We start from the raw sequence: 26127 nt of genomic DNA, 5'->3' as shown, positions 1-26127 counted from the left end.
ATGTGAGAGGAGACGTTATCAAGCTTGCTTTTTTCAAGCGTTAAACTGTCTTAGGGAGAAAGAAACGACCAGTAATAGAACGATAAAAAGATAATCGGGTTTTCTTCGTATAAATATCGTAAAATATCAGTCGCTCGACACGATGTGAAACTTTTTAGTACGTTCGCTACGCTCACTCGCCAAAAAGGTTCATATTGTGGCTCGCGGCTAATATTTTACGATATCAATGTGTAGAAAACCCGATAATCTATACATATCAGAGTTCCACATAAGACAGCTGTGGCGTTCCATATAATGTAGTTGTTTCATTACCTAATGTGGTTTTGTTATTTCGTAATGATGATGAGTCTATTCTTTATATGGTTTTAACATTACGTAATAAGTTCCACATAAGACAGCCCAGCACTTCTATGTTGACATGAGTTATCATTGATATGGTCATACTTATAAACTAAAAGTGTAAACAACTTTGAAATATGAAATACTAAGGCTTTTTCACCTCAGAAATAGAGTATCTTAGCTGTATTTTACAAAACCTCTAGGAGGTTTGGTCATCAGTGCTCTTCAACTTCGTACTTTATTTGACTCTTTTAACATTTTTGTATTCGAGTTTCGCTGATAAGTCTTTTGTAGACGAAAGGCTCGTCTGGTGCAAATACGAGATATCAATCCTGGTATCTATGATGAGTTTATTTACAACCAATTGGTCGATTCCACTGCTGGTAGAGTTTTTATTGCCCTAGGGTATCACGAGCCAAGTATTCAGCAATTATGTGTTGACATAAATTATCATAATTATACATTAATAGTTAGCACAACTTTGAATGTTTGAAATACGTAAGCTTTTATACATCAGGTATCGATTACTTATTTTTTATTTTGCAAAATGTTAGGAATTTGTGGTCCTCAGTGCTCTTCAACTTTGTACATTTGTTGGCTTTCTTTTAACAGTATTGAGGGTCATAGATGAGTCTTTTGTAGACAAAACATCCTGTAAATATCCTGTACCTAGGAATATGGCAGTTGTTATCTATTATAATTCGTTTATATGTATGTTTGCATTTGTTTTTGTTGCACGTCAGTGTGTCTGTTGTTTTGTTGTTTTCCTCTTAGATAGTTGATGTGTGTCCCTCGGTTTAAGTTTGTTATCCGGATTTGTGTTCTCTCAATCGATTTATGACTTTTGAACAGAGTATACTTATGTTGACTTTATATAACGTTACATATAGTAAAATAATGGTATGAACAAACATGTTCGCTGGGTCATACCTAATAAGGATAACCTTAACCGTTATCAATAAAGACATATAAGTCATAGGGTTTTAGTAAACAACGTTTAAGTAAGATTGCAAAATGCAAAGATCATATCTGCTTGTTCATTTAAATTGCATGCTGACAACATATATCTCGATGAAATATTATTTAATCATCATATCATCATATTAATCCAGTTGATAATGTGCAAAATATACCTTCGTGTTTTTTGTGAAAACATATCGAGATCCGTAATTTTTAATTACTTTCGTTGTACAAATAACCATACAATATTCATAAGTCAATGAGGTAGCATCCATGTACAATATATAATCAGATATCTAGTCCTAGTTCCATAAAAAAAGGTATTGTGTAAGTTCGTTTGAAGGTCATGATAATGTGGGAAATATAAACTGTGTGTAGCATGGAATGAATAGTAATATTATTGGGATATGATTCCCTGTATTTGTTCCAGTGATTTTTTTGCTATAGAGTATTCATTTACACAGGTTGATAGTACGTATAATTTATTTAGGGTGAGCTGTTTTTTTCTCACTTTTTGAACACAACCTTTTTTGCAAAGTACTGTTGGACAAAATTTACATTTTCATCATGTCCTTGATAAGGGTATTTTCACAGTAAGTACTAGTCCAGCCCATGCATTTCCCAAATCACCTTATGTGTGACAGATGAATAGAAATATAGTCATTTAGATTTTTATCCGATTGCTCGTGGTGCCTTAGTCAAAGAAGGGTGTCCGTTTGGCTTTGCGGGATGTGCAGGTACTCAGCCACGTCCATCTTCGTCTCGGACAGTCTTTATAACAGGTTAATTATAGTGTATGCATTGTGGATTTGTTCTTGTCCTTAACATGCATGAAATGTTTGCAACTAGATATTTATCAACCCAAATCAATCAATTAATTATTTTACCAATTCCTTTTTTCGCTTATTATGCGCTGTTTTAGCAAAAGTAATCAGGATATCTCTAGAACTGTAAAATGTGCATAAATTTATAAAAAAAAAGTGTTTCAAATGCAATCATCCTGGTGTTTAAAGTTAGAGTAGAACGGAATACAACCTTTGAGTTATGATATTAATTTTGGTCAAATGTCAAACACGACCACACAAGCGCCGTCTATTTTTCAACTACACTGTCGACACGGTTGGTTGAAAGTTTTTAAATGCATATTATATCTTTTAAGTTACTTAATGTATTTACATATATTATTAAGAAAATTGAGAGTACATTACAATGACATTTTTTTTAAGGTCTTACAAGAAACGGAACAATTCATATTGCAACATGGAACGACAACATTGGTGTTCATTTTGTCGTATTCCTTTTGAGAATAAGTACAGTTTAAGAGGTCATCTTTATATCCATGCAAAACAACCACGCGTTCCCTGTAGTATATGTCCGTTAACATTTGCGCATTATAGTCAATTAGGAAAACATCTCAGATATATGCATTCAGATTATATCATCAACACGTTTGTTGAAAATGCTGAAAGCATTTATAGAAAAAATATAATAGGCATCACACCTTGGATAGAATCTGATTCCGAATGGGCAGACAGTTCCGAAGAAGAGACTATAACGAGCAGTGAGGAAGAAAATATTTCGGAGGATACAGATTCTGAAAATGTGGAAGAGACCGTTGAAAACTTTTCGAATGAAACACAATACATCTTAGCAACAAATGTGAATGATGTTTCACACAATAAAAATACTGTAGGCGAATTCGTTTCGAAAGGAGTCAATACTAAACATATGAATAATTTAGTTGGACATAATAGAAATGTAAAGAGTTGTGGTGTTTCATTTCTTGTCGAATTAGAAAGAGGAAAAGCAGGAATACATCATTTGAATATCACAAGAAACATTTCTAATTCAAAAGATAATTCTAAACGACACATATTACAGCAGCATATGGAGTCGGAGTTCCTCAGTACAGATGACAGAGTGTCTTTTCAACGTCCTCGTGATGAAAACACAGACCCTGATTTAAGGTTTGTAGGAAACTAAAACATTAAGATACACATTGATTGTTATTTTTACAACACCACTTCATTGTTTCCCTTAACTATTACGTGAAGTTGTACGGTGTATATCATATAAGATAAAATGATCATTGGAGTGCCGCTTGAACGGATCTCTACTAAACACGTATATATTATGTTTGTTTTTTTATTCTATAACTTTCTCGAAGGATATACGTTAAGCTGTTAACAATAACTCTAAATCATAATATTTTACAAAATCAGTTTTACATGTCATTTGTCAACATGTGATTGTCAAAAAATTTAAGACACAATAATGACTCTCTATGACTTTTACACTTTAATATATAAAAACTCCTGTTATAGCATATTTGATTTAGGTTATTCAAATATTATATCTAAGTAAATGCACAAAAATGTAGACGAAAATAACAAAAAGGTTTAATTACAACTGCTGAATACATTAGACTTACAGATCGATAGCATAATAATCGCATGGTAAATCAGTATTTTGTTATGTCAGGATTGATCGCATGATACAAAAGTCTGCAATATTGGACCACATGACTACAAGTTTCTGTCTGCATCAATTTAGATTGTCAACATGCCATCTTTTAATACTAAATAGTGGCTCGTAACAAACTTTTATTTGTTTTGATACATTGGCTTACTCGTATATCACAATTATTTAAAGCATCAATTTCAACTGACCATATTTTGAAAATATCCTATTTTTATTTCAAAAATTGGCTCAGAAACACAAATTCAGAAGTTTCGATACTTCAGGAAAGCTCGTATAAGAAAATCACGTGCTTTCATCGACTAACACTGCCCATGCTTCTACTTTATTGTGAAAGTTAACATGGTCCACAAATCAGAATAATAAATCAAAAAGTTGTTTTGTGTCAAGATTGATTGTATAATACAGATGAGACAGGTTTTGGAACACAATGACTACCAAATAGTATCTGCATCAATTTCGTGTACTCTTTTTATTCGAAATATTTACTCTTCCTAGTCAGGAGCCTTTAATTCAATAGTTGTTGTTTATTTTTGTGTTACATATTTGTTTTTCCTTCATTTTTTTGTACACGAACAAGGCCTTTAGTTAGTTTCGTTTAAACATATTTATTTATAGTGGATTGGGAAACAAGTTTTGCAACTTATATTAATCCCTTTCCACTTTGCGGGTGCGAGTGCTGCCTTGTAGCGGCATTATCCTGCTCTTTTTCGAAATCTACAAGGGTGTCTTTAACGTGCAAGAGATATGGCTCTCTCTAAACACGGATCAGCCATTTATCGTCCCCTTCCGACGGACTATCATCGTTTCTTCGAGATCATACTCGCAAATGGTGTCAAGGGAGAGCCGAAAATGCAGTTCCTGAAATTTTCATCCCAGACGGGAATTGAACCAGGAACCTTTGTGTTTGTAGTCCGATGCACTAACCACTACACCACGGCTCTCTAAGTGGCCGTTAGTGAGGAACTCAAAAGTCACGTGTAAAGAAAAAATCTCTGTGTAGTGATATTTGACATGTTTCTATTTTTAACAAATGACTGAACTTAATTATTTGTGGTGATTAGGAAAGTAGAGGAACATAGAATAAATTTGTAAAAACTATGGAGCTATTGAATGTGTTCAAAGTATTAAATTTTCAAAGAACTTACTGTGTTAAAAGGGGGATATTTTACCACAAGGAGCCGCATCACAAAAGGATGTTCGGGGTTTGCTAATTTACGGAAAAGGTAATCTCACTTCGTACCCCGAAAATTTAACCACATATGTGAAAATGTCACAGCTTCGAAACGAGCTATCATACATATCCAAGTTTACGATATGGACTGAGCTACAGGAAAAACCGTTACCATTACCGCCTATGTAAAAACAATTAAAGATATTGAGCCAATTTACAAAAAGATTAATCAGAAGTTTTCAGAGTGATCTATGGATGATTTCACCTTGTACACCCGGAAAAAGTGTGAAAATGATGGTTAGTATTGTTTTATTTATACCTAGATATCCCAGATGATTTTAGAGAACCATTATAGATAAATACCAGCAAATTTTCGCTTTTAAAATGCATTACTGGCACGGGCTGAACACTTTTTTTAGGCACAATTCTAACTTTGTTTACACCCCCGAGAGATCTGAAAGGAATTTGTTTTTGATTGAAAAAGACATGAACTAACATAATAGTTTTAGCTGTAAGTAAACATGACACAATACAGTCTTTGTTATGTAATTATCACTCCGGTTTACAGGAATAACTGATAATCAAGGGAGATAACACACTTCATACGAGTAAAGTGAAATACATCATCACATGTGCTTTTATCCAATAATTCGACCCATGGTCAGTAGATATCATATGCAGTTAATAAACAGTCAAACATGTACATGTAATAAGGAAATCATGAATTGTTATTTGTAATGCACACTAGCAAATCACAAGATATTGTCTTTTCTCAGTGAAAAAGGGGGAGGATCAACAAAACTTTTGAAAACAATATTGCTGCACCTTTTCAACTATTAAGCTAGTTAGCTAGCACTCGTTGCTGCTAATATAAAAGATTTAAATGAAGGTTGATAAGCCACAAGGGAGAAGCATTTTTCTTTCTTTGCGATAAAACTTTCAAGAATTTGATTTTTGCTCTCTCAATAATACTTATGTATCTAAACCAAATGATAACACAGCCTGAGTAATTTTTTTGTCTTATTTCAGTCCCAGACATATCATTACTTTTTAACCTGAGATGGCAAACTAGAGGTTTTAAAAAGTCCTGAATAACTGGTAAGCATTTTGTTTTATTTGGCAAGCTCTAAATTGTTTATTTATGGTATTTATGCAATTCAAATTACATTCGGTATGTTAAAAATATACTGATATGAAAACTGTTGTTATGGTCTTGGCATTAAATGAAAATGCTTGGTTACTGATCTTTTCGACTCCATATTTCAAGTTAAACCTTGCGGCAACTGTTCTTCATGTAACACTGCAAACTATAATTAGCATTATTTTGATATGTCGTTAGTTAATGACGCCATATTACGTGTGATGCCACAATGTTTCCTTTAAAACCTCATGCCGATATCTCACTGATAAAATTTTTTCACTGAAATACATGTAAAAAACATTTTTTCTCAAATAGAATTATGTCAAAGAACAAGTTTTGAAAATTTGCACTTCATTGCACTCTAATTATATGATTCAAATGACTTTTACAGTAGTTTATAGTGGTTTCTACAGTATAAAATACAAGGTTTCCACTGGCTAGAATAATTAAGTATTTTGGTGTTTTTTTAATGAAATCTTCATTTTTGCATAATTTCTCTGTCAAAATGCACTTTTAGGCACCAGAAAATTTTATTGAATGCTTTAACAGGGTCTGTGTGTTGTAATTTAAGGTTACATTCAGATGTTTTGTCCTTCTTTTGACTAATGAAGGTATACTGGAAGAAATTAATTATGCATACACTAAATGTATTCAAAGTAAATAAATATAGCGATAAAAGTGTCATTGCCTTATAGTGCTAAAACAGCTTTATTTTTTTTTCAGAAATGGACAAAAATACACAGATTTATTCAGAATGTCATACCGATGAAGATCACATCAAAATATTTGGAAAAATCAGAACTATGGATTGCAATATGGGACAACATCCCTAATGCGCCTCGAAATGAGGAACTCAAAAGTCATGTGTAAAGAAAAAATCTCTGTGTAGTGATATTGGAAAGTTTCTATTTTTAACAAATGACTGAACTTAATTATTTGTGGTGATTAGGAAAGTAGAGGAACATAGAATAAATGTGTAAAAACTATGGAGCTATTGAATGTGTCCAAAGTATTACATTTTCAAAGAACTTATTGTGTTAAAAAGGGGATATTTTACCACAAGGAGCCGCATCACAAAAGGATGTTCGGGGTTTGCTAATTTACGGTAAAAGTAATCTCACTTCGTACCCCGAAAATTTAACCACATATGTGAAAATGTCACAGCTTCGAAACGAGCTATCATACATATCCAAGTTTACGATATGGACTGGGCTACAGGAAAAACCGTTACCATTACCGCCTATGTAAAAACAATTAAAGATATTGAGTCATATGATATCTTGTGGAGAGTTGTCTGATTGGTTATCATACCGCATCTTCTTTTTGATATCATAACAATAGTCAAAATAGTCTTGAGACCTCGGGCTGGCTTGTATAACGAAAAATATTTGCACTTTATTTTGAAAATGTACATGAATGTATCATAAATCAGTAATTTTAATTCTTATTATGTCAGGATTGGTCGTTTGATAAAGGTGACTATAATATTGTAACACAATGACTACAAAATGTTGTCTTCATCAATTAAGTGTGCCAAGATGTTCACGTTTTATTCAAACTTTTGGCTTGTCAAACAAATTCAGTAGTTTTGATACCTCAGACTAGTTTACATAACAGAATCATTTAACTGCACCAACCTAAACTGGTCATATTTGCACTTTAAATTCATATGGACGCATAATCATGATGACAGATTACAATTTATTTTTATGTCAGGATGGATTGTATAATAAAAACGACAGCAATACTGGTAGACAATAAGTACAAAATTTTGTCCGCATTAATTTAAAGTGCAAGCATGATTTCTTTTATTCAAAATGTTGACGCATCACAAAAAAATCAGCACTTTAAATATATCAGGCTAGCTGACAACATAGTTTGACGGCAACATCGATAACAGATACATTAGATATGCTTATCAAAATAAAATGTAGTATTATTGCCAATAATACACAAGAGATCAAATGACACAAACATTAACAACTATAGGTCAACATACGGCAAAGCCCATACCGCATAGTCAGCTTTAAAAGGCCCCTAAATAAAAAAATGTAAAACATTTTAAAAAAGAACACAAACAGCCGAATTTTTGTTAAAAAAGAACGAAAAAATAAATAAATGCAACACATCAATGACTGATTATTTATGTACTTTACAATGAAAAGTATGAGAAGGTATCATCTGCGAATAGTGAACTGACTGACTCTCAGTATACAATGACGCTTTATTGTTTTTATTGGTAGCTTAATGTCAAGTGGCAAATATATCATTCCAAACCAGGACGAGTATAATATCTTATTTTCGAACGTCCGATATATCGTAATGCGTGATGATTGTACAAGGTTTTGTAATTTTAATTTTTACTACAATCAAGTCGATGTCAAGCTTCTCCATAGAAGACACTTTACTGCTCTTGGATTATTCCCCGAGGGCATCATTAATTTTGTAGCTTCGGGATGTGTTCTAAAGTAAAATTTAATAACTCAAGCATTCAAAATTGATTATTTAAACTGGAAGAATTTTAGTTAAGGATCAAAATAAGCTAAAAATGTTGATAGGTCATGGAGCTCCTTTTCAAGATATTTGATTTATAAATAATGGCGGGAAAGGCTGACTTGGACTTTTACCTTATATTTGCATTGGTATTATTTGGATCTCAAATCAAAAGAAAGAAAATCAAGAATCTGCTTGAATTTTGTCAAATGACCTTTTATGAGTTATTAAGTTTTATGTTGAAAGATAAACAGGTGTTATTTGGAAAACTATTTCACCTTGTATCGTATATAAAAACACCAAGGAGTCCGAACATTTGACACTTATTCCAAAACCTCACCTACAATGTAAGTAAAGCATAATGAATATAAATAAATTAGTGATTACTACTAATTTTATTCTATGTAAACTATGATCGTATTGCTTTTTCAAGTACAATAAATAACTTTACTCGTTAGTGACTCTTTTTACATTTTATACACCTTTTATCTTTTTCATTTTTTATTTTCTTATAGTATACATATAATAATGGATATCAAATTTCAGCATTTTGGATCCAAATATATACATTCAGCTATAACAAAATGAAGGACCCCTTTTAATTAAAAGGCGGATAAAAAGGGTATCCACCGCATTGGAAAACTATTTTTATTTGTCTGGATATCAACATCATTGTTTACGTTGGGTCGTTCCGAGATTTTTTTTATAGTCTCTTTCTAGATATTATTTTTTGCATTACATGCATTTTTCTTCGTTTTTCAATGGATTCTGTTTCCGTCGAAATGTTCAAACGATGTCCGTATAGTGTCCGGATATGTAACGTGTTGCTTATGAACTATCTCGTCAATTTCAGAAGATTCATAGTTATCGATGAAAAATGATTTCTTAAACGTCCGAAAAAGTAAACTCTCTATTACCATGAATGAAATATTTGTCACTGGACATTAAGCTACCAGCAAAACAATCAGTCAACTAACTTAAGATACTATCATTTATTCAGTATAATCTTTCCAGATGACACCTGCATAATTTTTTTATTATCAAAGTACAAATAAAGTCAGTATATAACAGTCATGTCAGTGTTAGATGACGCGGGAAACTGGATTTATGACACACAGCATTATGAAATAGGAAACTACCTACTTCAGTGACGGTTAAAAATCATAAAAGATGAAATGCTGACTCTCTAAATTGATGTGGACAAAAATGTGTAGCCATTATGGTCACCGTGTACAAGTATTGCTGTCATTTGTTTGATACATTCCATCAAGAACTAAAAAAAATATACTGACTGATATGCGGCTTTAACGTTGTCATAAGAACGTGAAAATGATCATGAATACGGTCAGTCAGTAAACGTTTCACTTTTGATATCAACTCATATAAGTCATACTTTTTATTATAAAGTACAATAATTTAATGTTTGTTGATGCGGTCAAATAGTTTTGTTACACAAGCCAGCATATTAAATGTAATTATTTTTTGTGGCGCGTCAATATTTTTAATAAAAAAAAGGACAGACATAGATGCGGGAAGCATGTTATAGTCATTGTGTTTCAATATTGCTACCATTTGTATTACTATAATATATCATGACATAAAAAAACAAACTACATTCATTTTGCAGCTATATTATTGTCTTGATATAGTTCAAATTTGATTAATTTAGGTGATACTGTCAAATAGTTTTTTTTACACATTTTACTAAATACACAAATATAACAAAACTACTCAGTTTTTTAACGAGTTAATATTTTGATTAAGAATAAGAAGACATGCTGGCACATTAAATTTATGCAGACAAAGTTTTGAAGTAATTGTGTTCCAAGATTGCTGTCATTTGTAATAAATAATCCATCCGGCGTTAAAATAATTACTGATTTATTATGCAGCTATATACATTGTCATAGCACTATACAAATATGGTTGGTTTGGGTTGATGTGGTCAAATACTCTGGTTATACAAGTCAATTTTTTGAAATATAAAAACTACTGATTTGTTGTCAACCGCTGTTCAATAGTCATTTATCAATGCAACTGAAACCAAACCATAAACTGAGGAAAATACATCAACTATAAGTGTAAATACAACAGAACAAAATAATTCCTCCTTACATAAAACACATAATTGCTTTAATGTTTTGCAGAATGAATTTACTTTATAAAGTACAAATATGGTCAGTTTTGGTAAATGTTGACAAATGCTTTATTTATGCTATTCAGCCTGAGATTTCAAAACTAGTAATTTTGTGAATAATTAATTTGAGTAAAAAAGAACATGCAAGCACTATATAATGACGTAGCAATTGTGTTTAATATTACTGTCATTTTTTATATATAATAAATCATGAGGTAAAACATAATGATTTATTATGCGGCAACATGTTTTTTTTATATAGTGCTATTTTCTATTTTGGTTGATGTGGTCAAATGTTTAGCTCACCTGGCCACTTTTCTCATCACTAACGTCCGTCGTCCGTCGTCGTCGATCGTCGTCCTAAGTCCTTCGTCCGTCGTCGTTACCTTTTACAAAAATCTTCTCCTCTGAAACTACTGGGCCAAGTTTAACCAACGTTAGCCACACTCATCACTATGGTATCTAGTTTTAAAAACATGTCCGGTGACCCGGCCAACCAACCAAGATGGCCTCCATGGCTAAAAATAGAATATAGGGGTAAAATGTAGATTTTGGCTTATAACCATTATAGTAATTAGTCAATTACTCATTTAGTTCAATTATTAGATTTAGTCAGGGTCAACTAAATTTATTTAATATATTTGTTTTATAGCTTGGTTTATGCCCGCGTCACACTGTCCCGATTTTTACGCCGATGGCAACACGATTATGGAAATTTTCAAAATCGGGACTGATCGTATCCAGATCGGGCTATTCGTAGTGTCATCTTTAACCATCGTAGAACCATCGGCCACTTTTTCTAGCCTTCGGGGACAACTTTGGGAAGGGTTCTAAACTTTTTAACATGTTAAAAAATCCCCGAAGGTGCGTCCGATGTTTATGGTTCGTATTGAGTTCGTATCACCATCCTCACCATCGTAATGTCACCGGGAATGCATCTTTGAACATCGTATTGCATTCGTGTTTCCATCGTTTCCATCGGGCAGTTTTGACATTACGATGTCTACACGAATGAATCACGAAGCTAACCGAAGGTCTTACGATGGCAACACGACTTCGTGAAGACCTCGTAATCCCGTCGAGATGCCATCGAATAAAAGTACGAAGGTGGCAAGATGGAACTACGACGGCAATAAATCCAGCTAAATGTAAGTTAATTTTCGCGCTTGAATTCATTTAAAGTGCCATGCGCGATATGAACTGGTCAGTCTAATACGACAGTTAAAAAAGACGTTCACAAAACATGGACCTCATATCATATGATTCTATGAGAACAATAAAGGCGACAGCATTGTTTCTATTAATTCAAATGGAACAAGAAGAGCCGGTATTACAGGCTCAGGATTTACTTTTACAAATAAAATATTATTTTTTGTCAATTTTTCATATCAAATAACATAATAAAAATCATAAACGCGCCTCGTATACCAACACTACAGGTACACGTATATAGGGAAACAAACATTTTCTTCCATATTCTGATTTTTTATGTATCGTCTGAGTTGTTGTCCCACGAATGTTTACTGCATAAACATTTTGTTTTCTATATGTCATATTTTGCCGCATTTGTTGCTTTCCCCACATCCTTCCTTTAGTCTATATTATTACGATATTCTCCTGGAAAGAGCTCTTTTTGAATAAAAGAGATCAACGAACCCATTACCTTACCTTTAAGATAGATCAGTAAACATGGGAATACTTATGGTCGATTATTCAGACTAGTGCACACATTTTACAGTTCAAACAAGGCAATGCCGAGCGTGGCATCCCCTCGTATGCAACATATTGGGGACAAATATGGACACTATATTTGTATATGACACATGCAGAAAATGGTAAATTGAATACGCATATTTGATACATAAACTATTTTTTTTTAGAAATCAACCAAATTATTAAGTAACTGGAAATACCCACGATCTTCCGTCTTATGATTAAACCAAAAATTAAATGTACAATATAATATATATTCAATATTGATCAAACAATTGAAAACGCGTGATGCCTTCGGCATATGATTTAAATGCATCGTAAGCTGTACACGACGTCTTTTAGACATCGTATGGCCCTCGCGCCATCATCGTAATCCATCGTATAGCCTTCGTGATCCATTTTGTAGGCTTCGGCTGAGATATGGAGGTCAAATACCGTCTTCGGTTAACCTTCGTATGTCCATCTTTTGCTATCGTATATACTTTCGGCACCCTCGTATAGACTTCGTTATTCATCGTACGTACTTCGGTCACTTTTGGGTATTTTAAAGAGATCGGGACCAACTTCGTACGAACTTACAATTTTCGCATTCGGGTGTCCATCGTATATAAAAATCTGGACAGTGTGATACGGGCATCAGAAGAAACACCGACAAAACGCGCGTCTGGTGTATTAAATTATAAACCTGTTATCTTTTGATAGCTATTAGGCGTGTGTTTCTCTGTCCTATGAGTTCTCTCATTTGTTTGTATTATAAGTATTTTTTGATAAGTTTAACATATTATATATAAATATATTATTATGAGATGAGAAATCATATACAACAATCCAAGATCAGGGGTTAGTAGAAGCCTTTGTCTTATGTAACGACCCGAAGATAAAGGTATAAAGGTATAAGGTATAGTCCTGTCATAAAATGTTGTCATTTAAATGTTATTATTTAAATTGCAATAAATTGCGGGAAGTTTAGCAAGACACAAAACCAGGGTCAACCCAACATTTTTATTTAAATATCCTGTACCAATAGTTACCAAAGTCAAAGGTACCAGGATTATAATTCAGTACGCCAGACGCGCATTTTGTCTGCATAAGACTCATCAGTGACACTCAAATCAAAAATATTGATAAACCCAAACAAGTACAAGGTTGAAGAGCATTTGAGGATCCAAAATTCCAAAAAGTTGTGCCAAATACGGCTAAGGAAATCTATGCCTGGGATAAGAAAATCCTTAGTTTTTCAAAAAATTCAAAGTTTTGTATACAGGAAATTTATAAAAATGACCACATTATTGATATTCATGTCAACACCGAAGTGTTGACTACTGGGCTGGTGATACCCTCGGGGACGAAACGTCCACCAGCAGTGGAATCGACCCAGTGGTGTAAATAGTTATCAAAGGTACCAGGATTATAATTTTAGTACGCCAGACGTGCGTTTCGTCTACATAAGACTCATCAGTGACGCTCAAATCAAAAATATTAATAAACCCAAACAAGTACAAGGTTGAAGAGCATTTGAGGATCCAAAATTCCAAAAAGTTGTGCCAAATACGGCTAAAGTAATCTATGCCTGGGATAAGAAAATCCTTAGTTTTTAAAAAAATTCAAATTAAGTTTTGTATACAGGAAATTTATAAAAATGACCACATTATTGATATTCATGTCAACACCGAAGTGTTGACTACTGGGCTGGTGATACCCTCGGGGACGAAACGTCCACCAGCAGTGGCATCGACCCAGAAGTGTAAGTAGTTATCAAAGGTACCAGGATTATAATTCAGTACGCCAGACGCGTGTTTCGTCTACATAAGACTCATCAGTGACGCTCAAATCAAAAATATTAATAAACCCAAACAAGTACAAGGTTGAAGAGCATTTGAGGATCCAAAATTCCAAAAAGTTGTGCCAAATACGGCTAATGTAATCTATGCCTGGGATAAGAAAATCCTTAGTTTTTCACAAAATTCAAAGTTTTGTATACAGGAAATTTATAAAAATGATCACATTATTGATATTCATGTCAATACCGAAGTGTTGACTACTGGGCTGGTGATACCCTCGGGGACGAAACGTCCACCAGCAGTGGCATCGACCCAGTGGTGTAAATAGTTATCAAAGGTACCAGGATTATAATTCAGTACGCCAGACGCGCGTTTCGTCTACATAAGACTCACCAGTGACGCTCAAATCAAACATATTAATAAACCCAAACAAGTACAAGGTTGAAGAGCATTTGAGGATCCAAAATTTCAAAAAGTTGCGCCAAATACGGCTAAGGTAATCTATGCCTGGGATAAGGAAATCCTTAGTTTTTCAAAAAATTCAAAGTTCTGTATACAGGAAATTTATAAAAATGACCACATTATTGATATTCATGTCAACACCAAAGTGTTGACTACTTGGCTGGTGATACCCTCGGGGACGAAACGTCCACCAGCACTGGCATCGACCCAGTGGTGTAAATAGTTATCAAAGGTACCAGGATTATAATTCAGTACGCCAGACGCCCGTTTCGTCTACATAAGACTCATTAGTGACGCTCAAATCAAAAATATTAATAAACCCAAACAAGTACAAGGTTGAAGAGCATTTGAGGATCCAAAATTCCAAAAAGTTGTGCCAAATACGGCTAAGGTAATTTATGCCTGGGATAAGGAAATCCTTAGTTTTTCAAAAAATTCAAAGTTTTGTATACAGGAAATTTATAAAAATGACCACATAATTGATATTCATGTCAACACCGAAGTGTTGACTACTGGGCTGGTGATACCCTCGGGGACGAAACGTCCAACAGCAGTGGCATCGACCCAGTGGTGTAAATAGTTATCAAAGGTACCAGGATTATAAGTCAGTACGCCAGACGCGCGTTTCGTCTACATAAGACTCATCAGTGACGCTCAAATCAAAAATATTAATAAACCCAAACAAGTACAAGGTTGAAGAGCATTTAAGGATCCAAAATTCCAAAAAGTTGTGTCAAATACGGCTAAGGTAATCTATGCCTGGGATAAGGAAATCCTTAGTTTTTCAAAAAATTCAAAGTTTTGTATACAGGAAATTTATAAAAATGACCACATTATTAAAATTTCATGTCAACACCGAAGTGTTGACTACTGGGCTGGTGATACCCTCGGGGACGAAACGTCCACCAGCAGTGGCATCGACCCAGTGGTGTAAATAGTTATCAAAGGTACCAGGATTATAATTCAGTACGCCAGACGCGCGTTTCGTCTACATAAGACTCATCAGTGACGCTCAAATCAAAAATATTAATAAACCCAAACAAGTACAAGGTTGAAGAGCATTTGAGGATCCAAAATTCCAAAAAGTTGTGCCAAATACGGCTAAGGTAATCTATGCCTGGGATAAGGAAATCCTTAGTTTTTCAAAAAATTCAAAGTTTTTTATACAGGAAATTTATAAAAATGACCACATAATTGATATTCATGTCAACACCGAAGTGTTGACTACTGGGCTGGTGATACCCTTGGGGACGAAACGTCCAACAGCAGTGGCATCGACCCAGTGGTGTAAATAGTTATTAAAGGTACCAGGATTATAAGTCAGTACGCCAGACGCGCGTTTCGTCTACATAAGACTCATCAGTGACGCTCAAATCAAAAATATTAAGAAACCCAAACAAGTACAAGGTTGAAGAGCATTTGAGGATCCAAAATTCCAAAAAGTTGTGCCAAATACGGCTAAGGTAATCTATGCCTGGGATAAGGAAATCCTTAGTTTTTCAAAAAATTCAAAGTTTTGTATACAGGAAATTTATCAAAATGACCACATTATTGATATTCATGTCAACACCGAAGTGTTGACTACTGGGCTGGTGATACCCTCGGGGACGAAACGGCCCCCAGCAGTGGCATCGACCCAGTGGTGTAAATAGTTATCAAAGGTACCAGGATTATAATTCAGTACGCCAGACGCGCGTTTCGTCTACATAAGACTCATCAGTGACGCTCAAATCAAAAATCTTAATAAACCCAAAAATATTAATAAACCCAAAAAGAGCATTTGAGGATCCAAAATTCCAAAAAGTTGTGCCAAATACGGCTAAGGTAATCTATGCCTGGGATAAGAAAATCCTTAGTTTTTCAAAAAATTCAAAGTTCTGTATACAGGAAATTTATAAAAATGACCACATTATTGATATTCATGTCAACACCGAAGTGTTGACTTCTGGGTTGGTGATACCCTCGGGGACGAAACGTCCACCAGCACTGGCATCGACCCAGTGGTGTAAATAGTTATCAAAGGTACCAGGATTATAATTCAGTACGCCAGACGCGCGTTTCGTCTACATAAGACTCATCAGTAACGCTCAAATCAAAAATATTATTAAACCCAAACAAGCACAAGGTTGAAGAGCATTTGAGGATCCAATATTCCAAAAAGTTGTGCCAAATACGGCCAAGGTAATCTATGCCTGGGATAAGAAAATCCTTAGTTTTTCAAAAAATTCAAAGTTTTGTATACAGGAAATTTATAAAAATGACCACATTATTGATATTCATGTCAACACCGAAGTGTTGACTACTGGGCTGGTGATACCCTCGGGGACGAAACGTCCACTAGCAGTGGCATCGACCCAGTGGTGTAAATAGTTATCAAAGGTACCAGGATTATAATTCAATACGCCAGACGCGCGTTTCGTCTACATAAGACTCATCAGTGACGCTCAAATCAAAAATATTAATAAACCCAAACAAGTACAAGGTTGAAGAGCATTTGAGGATCAAAATTCCAAAAAAGTTGTGCCAAATACGGCTAAGGTAATCTATGCCTGGGATAAGGAAATCCTTAGTTTTTCAAAAAATTCAAAGTTTTGTATACAGGAAATTTATAAAAATGACCACATTATTGATATTCATGTCAACACCGAAGTGTTGACTACTGGGCTGGTGATAGCCTCGGGGACGAAACGTCCAAAAGCACTGGCATCGACCCAGTGGTGTAAATAGTTATTAAAGGTGCCAGGATTATAATTCAGTACGCCAGACGCGCGTTTCGTCTACATAAGACTCATCAGTGACGCTCAAATCAAAAATATTATTAAACCCAAACAAGCACAAGGTTGAAGAGCATTTGAGGATCCAAAATTCCAACAAGTTGTGCCAAATACGGCTAAGGTAATCTATGCCTGGGATAAGGAAATCCTTAGTTTTTCAAAAAATTCAAAGTTTTGTATACAGGAAATTTATCAAAATGACCACATTATTGATATTCATGTCAACACCGAAGTGTTGACTACTGGGCTGGTGATACCCTCGGGGACGAAACGTCCACCAGCAGTGGCATCGACCCAGTAGTGTAAATAGTTATCAAAGGTACCAGGATTATAATTCAGTACGCCAGACGCGCGTTTCGTCTACATAAGACTCATCAATGACGCTCAAATCAAAAATATTAATAAACCCAAACAAGAACAAGGTTGAAGAGCATTTGAGGATCCAAAATTCCAAAAAGTTGTGCCAAATACGGCTAAGGTAATCTATGCCTGGGATAAGAAAATCCTTAGTTTTTCAAAAAATTCAAAGTTTTGTATACAGGAAATTTTTAAAGATGACCACATTATTGATATTCATGTCAACACCGAAGTGTTGACTACTGGGCTGGTGATACCCTCGGGGACGAAACGTCCACCAGCAGTGGCATCGACCCAGTGGTGTAAATAGTTATCAAAGGTACCAGGATTATAATTCAGTACGCCAGACGCGCGTTTCGTCTACATAAGACTCATCAGTGACGCTCAAATCAAAAATATTAATAAACCCAAACAAGTACAAGGTTGAAGAGCATTTGAGGATCCAAAATTCCAAAAAGTTGTGCCAAATACGGCTAAGGTAATCTATGCCTGGGATAAGAAAATCCTTAGTTTTTCAAAAAATTCAAGGTTTTGTATACATGAAATTTATAAAAATGACGACATTATTGATATTCATGTCAACACCGAAGTGTTGACTACTGGGCTGGTGATACCCTCGGGGACGAAACGTCCACCAGCACTGGCATCGACCCAGTGGTGTAAATAGTTATCAAAGGTACCAGGATTATAATTCAGTACGCCAGACGCGCGTTTTGTCTATATAAGATTCATCAGTGACGCTCAAATCAAAAATATTAATAAACCCAAACAAGTACAAGGTTGAAGAGCATTTCAGGATCCAAAATTCCATAAAGTTGTGTCAGGAAAATGGCCATTGTTATATTATTATTCGTTTCTGTGTGTTTTACATTTAAGTGATGTGTTTCTGTTGTGTCAAAGTTCCCCACTTATATTTGATGTGTTCCCTCAATTTTAGTTTGTAACCCGGATTTGTTTTTTTTCTCAATCGATTTAAGAATTTCAAAAAGCGGTATACTACTGTTGCCTTGATATATTTACTGTCTGTAAACCATTATTGCTTTCATTTATCATAATTAATTGATGGAGTATATGTATAATGTATTATTGCAATTGTTAATCGATTTTATCTGATGAACAAGTTTTTTTTTAAAGATTGTTGCTATATTTTCAAACGGTCCGGAACTCCAAGATTTTATATAACATATCTACGCCTTACACAAATTGATATATTTTTTCAATTACGCATTCAAATCGCGTAATTAGTGTTACCCCCATCGTTTCGATTGATAAAAGACAGTTTACGGAGAAATTGTATAACAACCAGTTTTAGGCGTTCTTCATTTACAAATGTATCTAACCTGTAATATACAAATCAAGTAACAAAGGCATTATTTTACCAATCGATGTTGAGCGGTCCTGGTTGCAAGTTACTTTACTGTTGAGCAGACTAGCCATCAATATCTTAAAATTAGGTTTCACTTGATCGGTTATATTTTGTATATTTAAACAAAAGGCATTTGACTAACAGGTCAAACACCTGTTGTTCTTTAACCCTGCTGACTGTCATTGGGGATTGCTAAATGAAATCGATCGCAAGATGTAACAAAATGGATTTTAATATAAATTTAATACTAAACAGAACACAATAAACTTGTGGCCAAGATGTTCTGCCACAAACATAAATTATTGTTTTAGGTACACCAGATTTGCGGTTTTTATCCAACGGAATCAGGTTTTAACTTTTAACGTAGTTTTCAATTTAGACTTGTTTATATATATATATATTATATATATAAATTGTTTATCAAAATATTGCGTATATATTTAGCAAAAGTAAATAAATACAGTGTACAGAATGTATATATTATAATTCAAAAATTCGCAGACCACATTTCACATCAAATAATACCCGTTCGTTTAAATATTGTCACTAGTTCTTGCATGCCTTCTGGCAATCTTCAGGAGACGTTTTAACAATTTCCTTAACGACACTACTATTGGTAACGTTCGTTACGTTACAATAATGGTAAGGAGAGATAAATCAAATGTGTTTACGTAGATCTGTTTAATTTTAATTGAAAGATCTTTATAAAGAGTGCTTCCTTTGCCAGTCTTTTATATTTACTATATTCGTTCATTTTATAGAACGAAAATACGGTAAATGTTCCCCTACTGCACGTTTCGAAATGTTCGTTTACATCTTGCATTCGTGTGGTTGGATCTCGTATATTTTGTCTGTAAATACGGACTATTTGACATATTGAATTACCAGTCTGTCCGATGTAAAATTCCTTGCAAGTGCTGCATACAATACAGTAAATTAGGTTTACCATTTTGCAATAAATGTCTGTGTTTGGATCAATTGTTTGGCCGTTGAGTAATGTTATTTGCGGCCTTGTTTTCATATATTCACAAAGACCACATCTAGGGTCATTACATTTTAAAACGTTGTATTTTATTCGAGTTGGGTCTTAACATATATAATAAATTCTGTAGTACTCTCTCTATCTGATTTTCTTCATTAGTATTGCTTTTGCCTTTTCTATTCCCTTTGATTATTCAGGTTTTGTACATGTACATGCATACTAGTAATTCCTTGAATATGTGTAAGGTATTCGATTGTTTTTGTTTATCAATTATGTTTTCATAATTAAGTTATGTCTACTCATAACATTATTCAAATCATTTCAAATTAAGACGAAGGAGCAAGATAACATCGTAAAACGAGGGCATGTCGAATAGGAACATTTTGTGAATCAAGATCTAAGGAAACAATTTATTGAACTTTTGTTTAATCATCAAGTTTATCATTTGATATATTGAACAGTCACTCATGGTTGATAAAATGTGTTTATCAGCAACATTTGATCTTTTGTCAAACGTGACTAGAAAATGTGTATTTCACCTGTATCAGACTGCACCAAATTGTATCACATATCCTAAATGTACATGCTTTGTGAAAAAATATACAATAAATGTTGATTGACAGAGTAAATAATATGGACTAGATATTTTGTTTTACTGTAATAAAAACAAATACACGTATTCATAGTTTTGTATTCTTCATTATTATAAATTCTTTTTTTTTTAAATTATACTTATAAAGTGTCACTTTGTTCGTAGTGATCGTTTTATGTTTTAAAGTCATATGGAAAAAAAGATGTGTTTTTCTTCAACTAAATGGCTAGTTTTTATATTTACTCATTTTTGTTTTCAATAGTAAGTTTTTTACCTTCCGCTTGCAGCACCGTTTTACTGCAGTGTAACATGGTTTTGGAAAATTATATATGCCAACAACAGCCAAAGAATATCAGTTTTACAAAAGACAATTGAACCTCATATTAACTTCACTGAAATACATTTATTGTAAGATATAGTAAGAATATTCAACGAAAGACAAAAATGATGCAGCTATTTATCAAAACCAATTGCGCTTCAAAAATTCTACCATAATTATACATTAAAATCATGTGATAGATAGCGCGGTGAATATCACTTCTTTTTAGTATTACATAATATTTATTATAGGATTAGACGTTTCAATATTTGACATTGTAGGGATAAAGATCCACCAGAAAAGACTCTCCTACAAACGGAACAAAATATACAGGTATCATGTTTATCACTGAATTTATTGAAAGGAGAAAACTAGTCTACTTTTCATTTTCTTAATTCTAAAACGCAAGAATGGTACAATGGTGTTGCAAAAGTGTTCAACGATTATAAACATCACTTTTCATTACATCACTTGAAACTAAAGTAATTGGGATTTTGTTAGATACAATACACAACCTTAATCTTATTAAAGCATTTGAACTCTTCAAAACATTCGTAGAAAAAAAAAGAAGCACCAAGGTAGTTTAATGTTGAAAATGTAACATTTATGTGCTGTTGGATAATAATTTATATAGTATAATGTGTTATGTTAAATAAGTTTTTGTATTTGGTCAATGTTTTAATTTAGGGAAGAAAATTCAGAGCCATACATACGACTGACCGTTGTTAGACAACTATCCCATACTTCTGCAATATTGTTTACACATGCATTCTTTTATGGAATCAATACCAATCAATATACACAATGGTCCTGTTACATTCCTTATAACAAAGCAGAAAAAAATGTACGTTCATGCAGGGCAACTTTTGTTGGACTGACATTCCCTGTGATTTCTCTATGCCAAAAAGTCAATTGCATGGTTTCAGTTTCCTATTGAATTAAAAGGAATATTTTGATCATAAATGCTTTTTAATAATTTAAGATAAGACTTCAAAATTTGAATGCAATACTTTTTTTTGTTAAAGGTAATTAAATTCGGACGTTTTTACTTTACTTGTGTTCCATAACGGTATTTCTGTGATATTTCTCACAGAACCTGATATAGCATGTGCTGTTCGCAAAGGATTTTATCATATACAATAAAAATAAAACATAGCATTACGAAACGGATGACACTTCATATAAAATGATGGTACGACATGTCGTAATTCTATTTCATTTGTATAAGTTTAATAGGCAAGATACCAGAAATTACAAGTATATTTTATTTAAAGATTTCGATGAAGTTATTGAATTGTAGAAAATCGTAAAGGTTACTTCAGATTACTGTTATGTGAAATTAAATCATAAGTAGCTGTATTCTATTTTTGTTCTGTCATAAGATGGTAAAATGTAAACCATGTAAACGTTGGAGAGTCTATGCGTGACGAAAAGTTTGAAATTCAACGTGCAGCTATAATCATTAAATGAACAATGTACTTTCTGTTCACAAGTTACCCACCAGCAGTTTGATACAGATTTTTGCTAATGTTTGAGGTCGTATAGAATTGGAAAAAAAGTAAATAGATGAAAATATTTATTAGATTACGTCGCACTGTTACACCTTTTATATGTGTTTAAACATGTTATCCATATTGATGATTGTTGAATTATGTGTTCCTTTAATTTGTAAGCAAACCCCATGGACTGACTTGGATAGAGAAGAGAAAGAGCAACTTGATTATGAGGAAATGATAGCTATGATAGGCCAAGATGGGGTTAACGATGAAGAAGAATCAATAAAAATAAATGAAGATCAGGAGGTAAATATATTTGAGCACTTATTAAGTACTAACAAAATCTATATATATAAAAAAGTCGTTTACAACTAGTATGGTTAAAACAAATATACAAAGTAACACATATGTGAACATTCCATTTCTAAAGCTGTTATTTCATTGGCTGTTTGCTACGTAAGAAGCTTCTCAGGGAGGTTCCATTTTATTAGTCGTGCTAATCAAGCGAACCTTGCTCGGATATGGTGTACTCATTATCTATTTATGAAAAACAATTTGTAAAGTTTCTATAGTGGTTTTCAGGAATTGTTCTGGTATACTCTACTTAAAGTAGCTAACGTCAAATGCGAAATTAAAAGTATGTTAAACACGATTATATATTGAATTTCAATAGACAAAATTAAACTCAAACGTGCATTCATTTCAGAATTGATTACAGCTTATACATAGCGAACAAAATTGATCCTCTGCTTAAATTCACATTTGAGGTGTCAAGATCTATTATAACCTATTTAGATACCAAAAACGTACAAAGGTGAAAGATTCCATAATAATAACATCATTGATGTTGAATCTCATATTAAAAAAACTAAAATGTTACAATATTTACCTATCACATGTGCACATCCAAAAAACCCAAAAGTATAACAGTGTGTGAACATATACGTAATATTAGAAATAAAAGTGACATCACTGTATTAAATAGACATTTTACTGACTTAAAAGATAAGTTAGTTAAAAGGGGATACTGTAAAAATAAAACAGAGAATGTGATAAGAAACATTAAAAATACCACAAACAGAAAAACAACTTATTGAAGACCAATAGAACAAAGAATGTTCCACTCACTCTCATTACTAAATATAATACAATGGTAAAAACCTTAGTACAGTTATGAGAAAACATTGGAGCAATCTGCAAAAAGACAAACAATGTAAAATCTTCACACATGTGTCTATCATAGCATATAAATGTACCATAAATATCAAAGAATATCTTGTTAAATCAAGGAAAAGGGACCCATGCTTTAACAGCATAAGTAAAAAATCCCGAAACACTGTTAGTTATCATCTTAATTATAGGCAACATGCTTTCATATAAATGAAATTTAAACAACGGTGTAAAGTCTTGAGGTTTATTACTTAATATGTTGGTTGAAGGAACCGCATTTAATTTTAAATTGATATCGTATATGTTCCTTATGTCGTAACTTCAAAAACCTTCCCTTTTCACGAATGTGACTACCGAATTGGACTATTTACCGAATTTTTGGTCACATAAGCAACACGACGGGTGTCACATGTGAAGCAGGATCGGCTTACACTTCCGGAGCACCTGAGACCACCCCAAGTTTTTGGTGGGGTTGGTGTTGATTTGTCTTTAGTGTTCTATGTTGTGTCTCCTGTACTATTATTTGTCCGTTTGTCTTTTTTTTTTAGCCATGCCAATGTCAGTTTATTTTCAATCTATGAGTTAAACTGCTACACTGGTATCTTTCGTCCCACTTAAAAAACTTAGGTATTGATTTTCGATGATTACATCGATATATAAATATGATGTCATTATATGCGACTTTGCGACACAAGACTGGCTAGAATGTTTTGTCAACTTCAAGTTTGGGCTTGTCACAAACAGATGAGCACTTTTTTTTATGATAGAAGTCAGTGTCAAAGTCCATCAAAAACATCCTAATATAGAAGGAGTTTGCTTATATTTTGAGGTAAGTTGTTTAAAAGTATTTTAGCCTACAGGTTCGTCGCTATTCATCTTATTAATAATTGAGTTTCGAGTGATAGATAAAGCTGCATTGTTTACTTATAAATGGTGTTAATGTATACACATTTCGCTGTCAACATGACTAAGCACATCAATGAATCCACAATAAAAACGATGAAAAAAGGATATTTGCTACAAAAGATGTGTCATTCATCTGATTCCGATTCCGAACCTTTGCTTCAAAGGGGAAAAAGAGGACAGCATACCTTTCTTGGAAAATACGATGCCGAAGTCCAAGAATATATAAGGAACTTACGACTTGCTGGTGGGATAGTGGACCGTCCTTTTTTGTTTGCTGCTGCAAGACGGACAATAGTGGCTAAAGATCGGTAGTTATTAAGTAAATTTGGAGGCTCCATTGAACTTTGTAATTCTTGTGTCCAATCCTTTCTACGCCGCATGGGATATGTTCAACGGAAATTAACTAAAGCAGCGCGTAAATTTCCAAATAATTTCGAAAAACAGAAAGAGGAATTTCTGACTGCTATTCTAACTCAAGAAAAATTAGATACCAAGTGACTTCATAATTTTTGATCCGACACACGTGTACAGTGGAGATCACTTTTAACCTCTCATTAAATCAGTCAGAATCTGGCAGGAGAACTGTTCTAGAACAGTATGTAGAACTGTTAGCCTGTCACCTTTTAGACAGTTCCAGCTAGACCAGTTCTAACCTAGAACTGATTTGGTCAGTTCTACCTAGAACTGCTTTGGACAGTTCTACCTAAACTGATCCTGACAGTTCTACCCTAGAACAATTTTAGACAGTTCTACCAAACAGTTATACGGTTAGAATTGATTTATAAATTCTACGGCTAGAATTGATTTATAAATTCTACGGCTAGAATTGATTTTATAACTATGATTCTACGGCTAGAATTGATTTATAAATTTTACGGCTAGAATTGATTTAAGAACTATTTGTATTTGATATATTAAGGCTTCGGCAAAATAGCGATTTATATAGAGTTTTGCTATTTTGCCGGTCTTATTTTATATTTTTAAACAAGAGATGTGTGTGACTGTTCCATGTCAGGAGCCTGTAATTCAGTGATTTTAATTTGTTGACGCGTTACATAAATTATGTTTTTTCGTTCCTTTTTTTGTACGTAAATTAGGCCGTTATTTTATCATTTTAATTATTTTACTTTTGTCATTCCGGGAGTCGGGGTGACTCGTATAACAAATTATTTGACCTCATTAACCAAATGTAATAACTTGTTTCCTAATCCACTATTATAAATAAATATGCTTTTGAATTAAACTTAAACTGACCATATTTGCTCTTCATCATGTAAATCTATGAACATGTAGCTGCACACGGCAGTATACAGTTATATTTTTAGGCAAGGATGGATTGTACAAATGATAGAAATTATACAAGTATTGGAAAACAATGACTTCAAAATTTTGTTTGCATCAGCTTAATATAGCAGCATGTCCTCTTTTTATTCAAAATATTGAATCGTAAACAAATATTATATCTGTTTACGAGTAGTTTTCCTACC

General features: G+C 33.5%; 1 protein-coding gene and 1 long non-coding RNA gene across 5 annotated transcripts in view; both read left to right on the top strand.

Annotated features, from left to right (window-relative positions):
• Positions 1–26127, top strand: part of LOC143071140 (uncharacterized) — a 433270-nt gene that overhangs the window by 367972 nt on the left and 39171 nt on the right. For 3 of the 4 annotated variants that reach the window (XM_076245290.1, XM_076245283.1, XM_076245277.1), the window contains exon 5: positions 22742–22870. In XM_076245290.1, coding sequence (XP_076101405.1) covers positions 22742–22870 — 129 coding nt within the window. Of the gene's footprint in view, positions 1–2525; positions 3267–21349; positions 21402–22741; positions 22871–26127 lie in introns of all 4 variants that reach the window. The other variant, XM_076245300.1, reaches the window with a different exon arrangement.
• On the top strand, positions 4743–7703 carry LOC143073611 (uncharacterized). The gene is made up of 3 exons (XR_012977558.1): positions 4743–5248; positions 5981–6049; positions 6816–7703. It is a non-coding gene; the product is annotated as an uncharacterized LOC143073611 (long non-coding RNA).

The sequence above is a fragment of the Mytilus galloprovincialis genome, chromosome 1, assembly GCF_965363235.1.
Source record: "Mytilus galloprovincialis chromosome 1, xbMytGall1.hap1.1, whole genome shotgun sequence".
Classification (NCBI taxonomy): domain Eukaryota; kingdom Metazoa; phylum Mollusca; class Bivalvia; order Mytilida; family Mytilidae; genus Mytilus; species Mytilus galloprovincialis.
The sequence above is the reverse complement of the archived record's forward strand: the minus strand, read 5'-3'. Positions and strand labels throughout refer to the sequence as shown.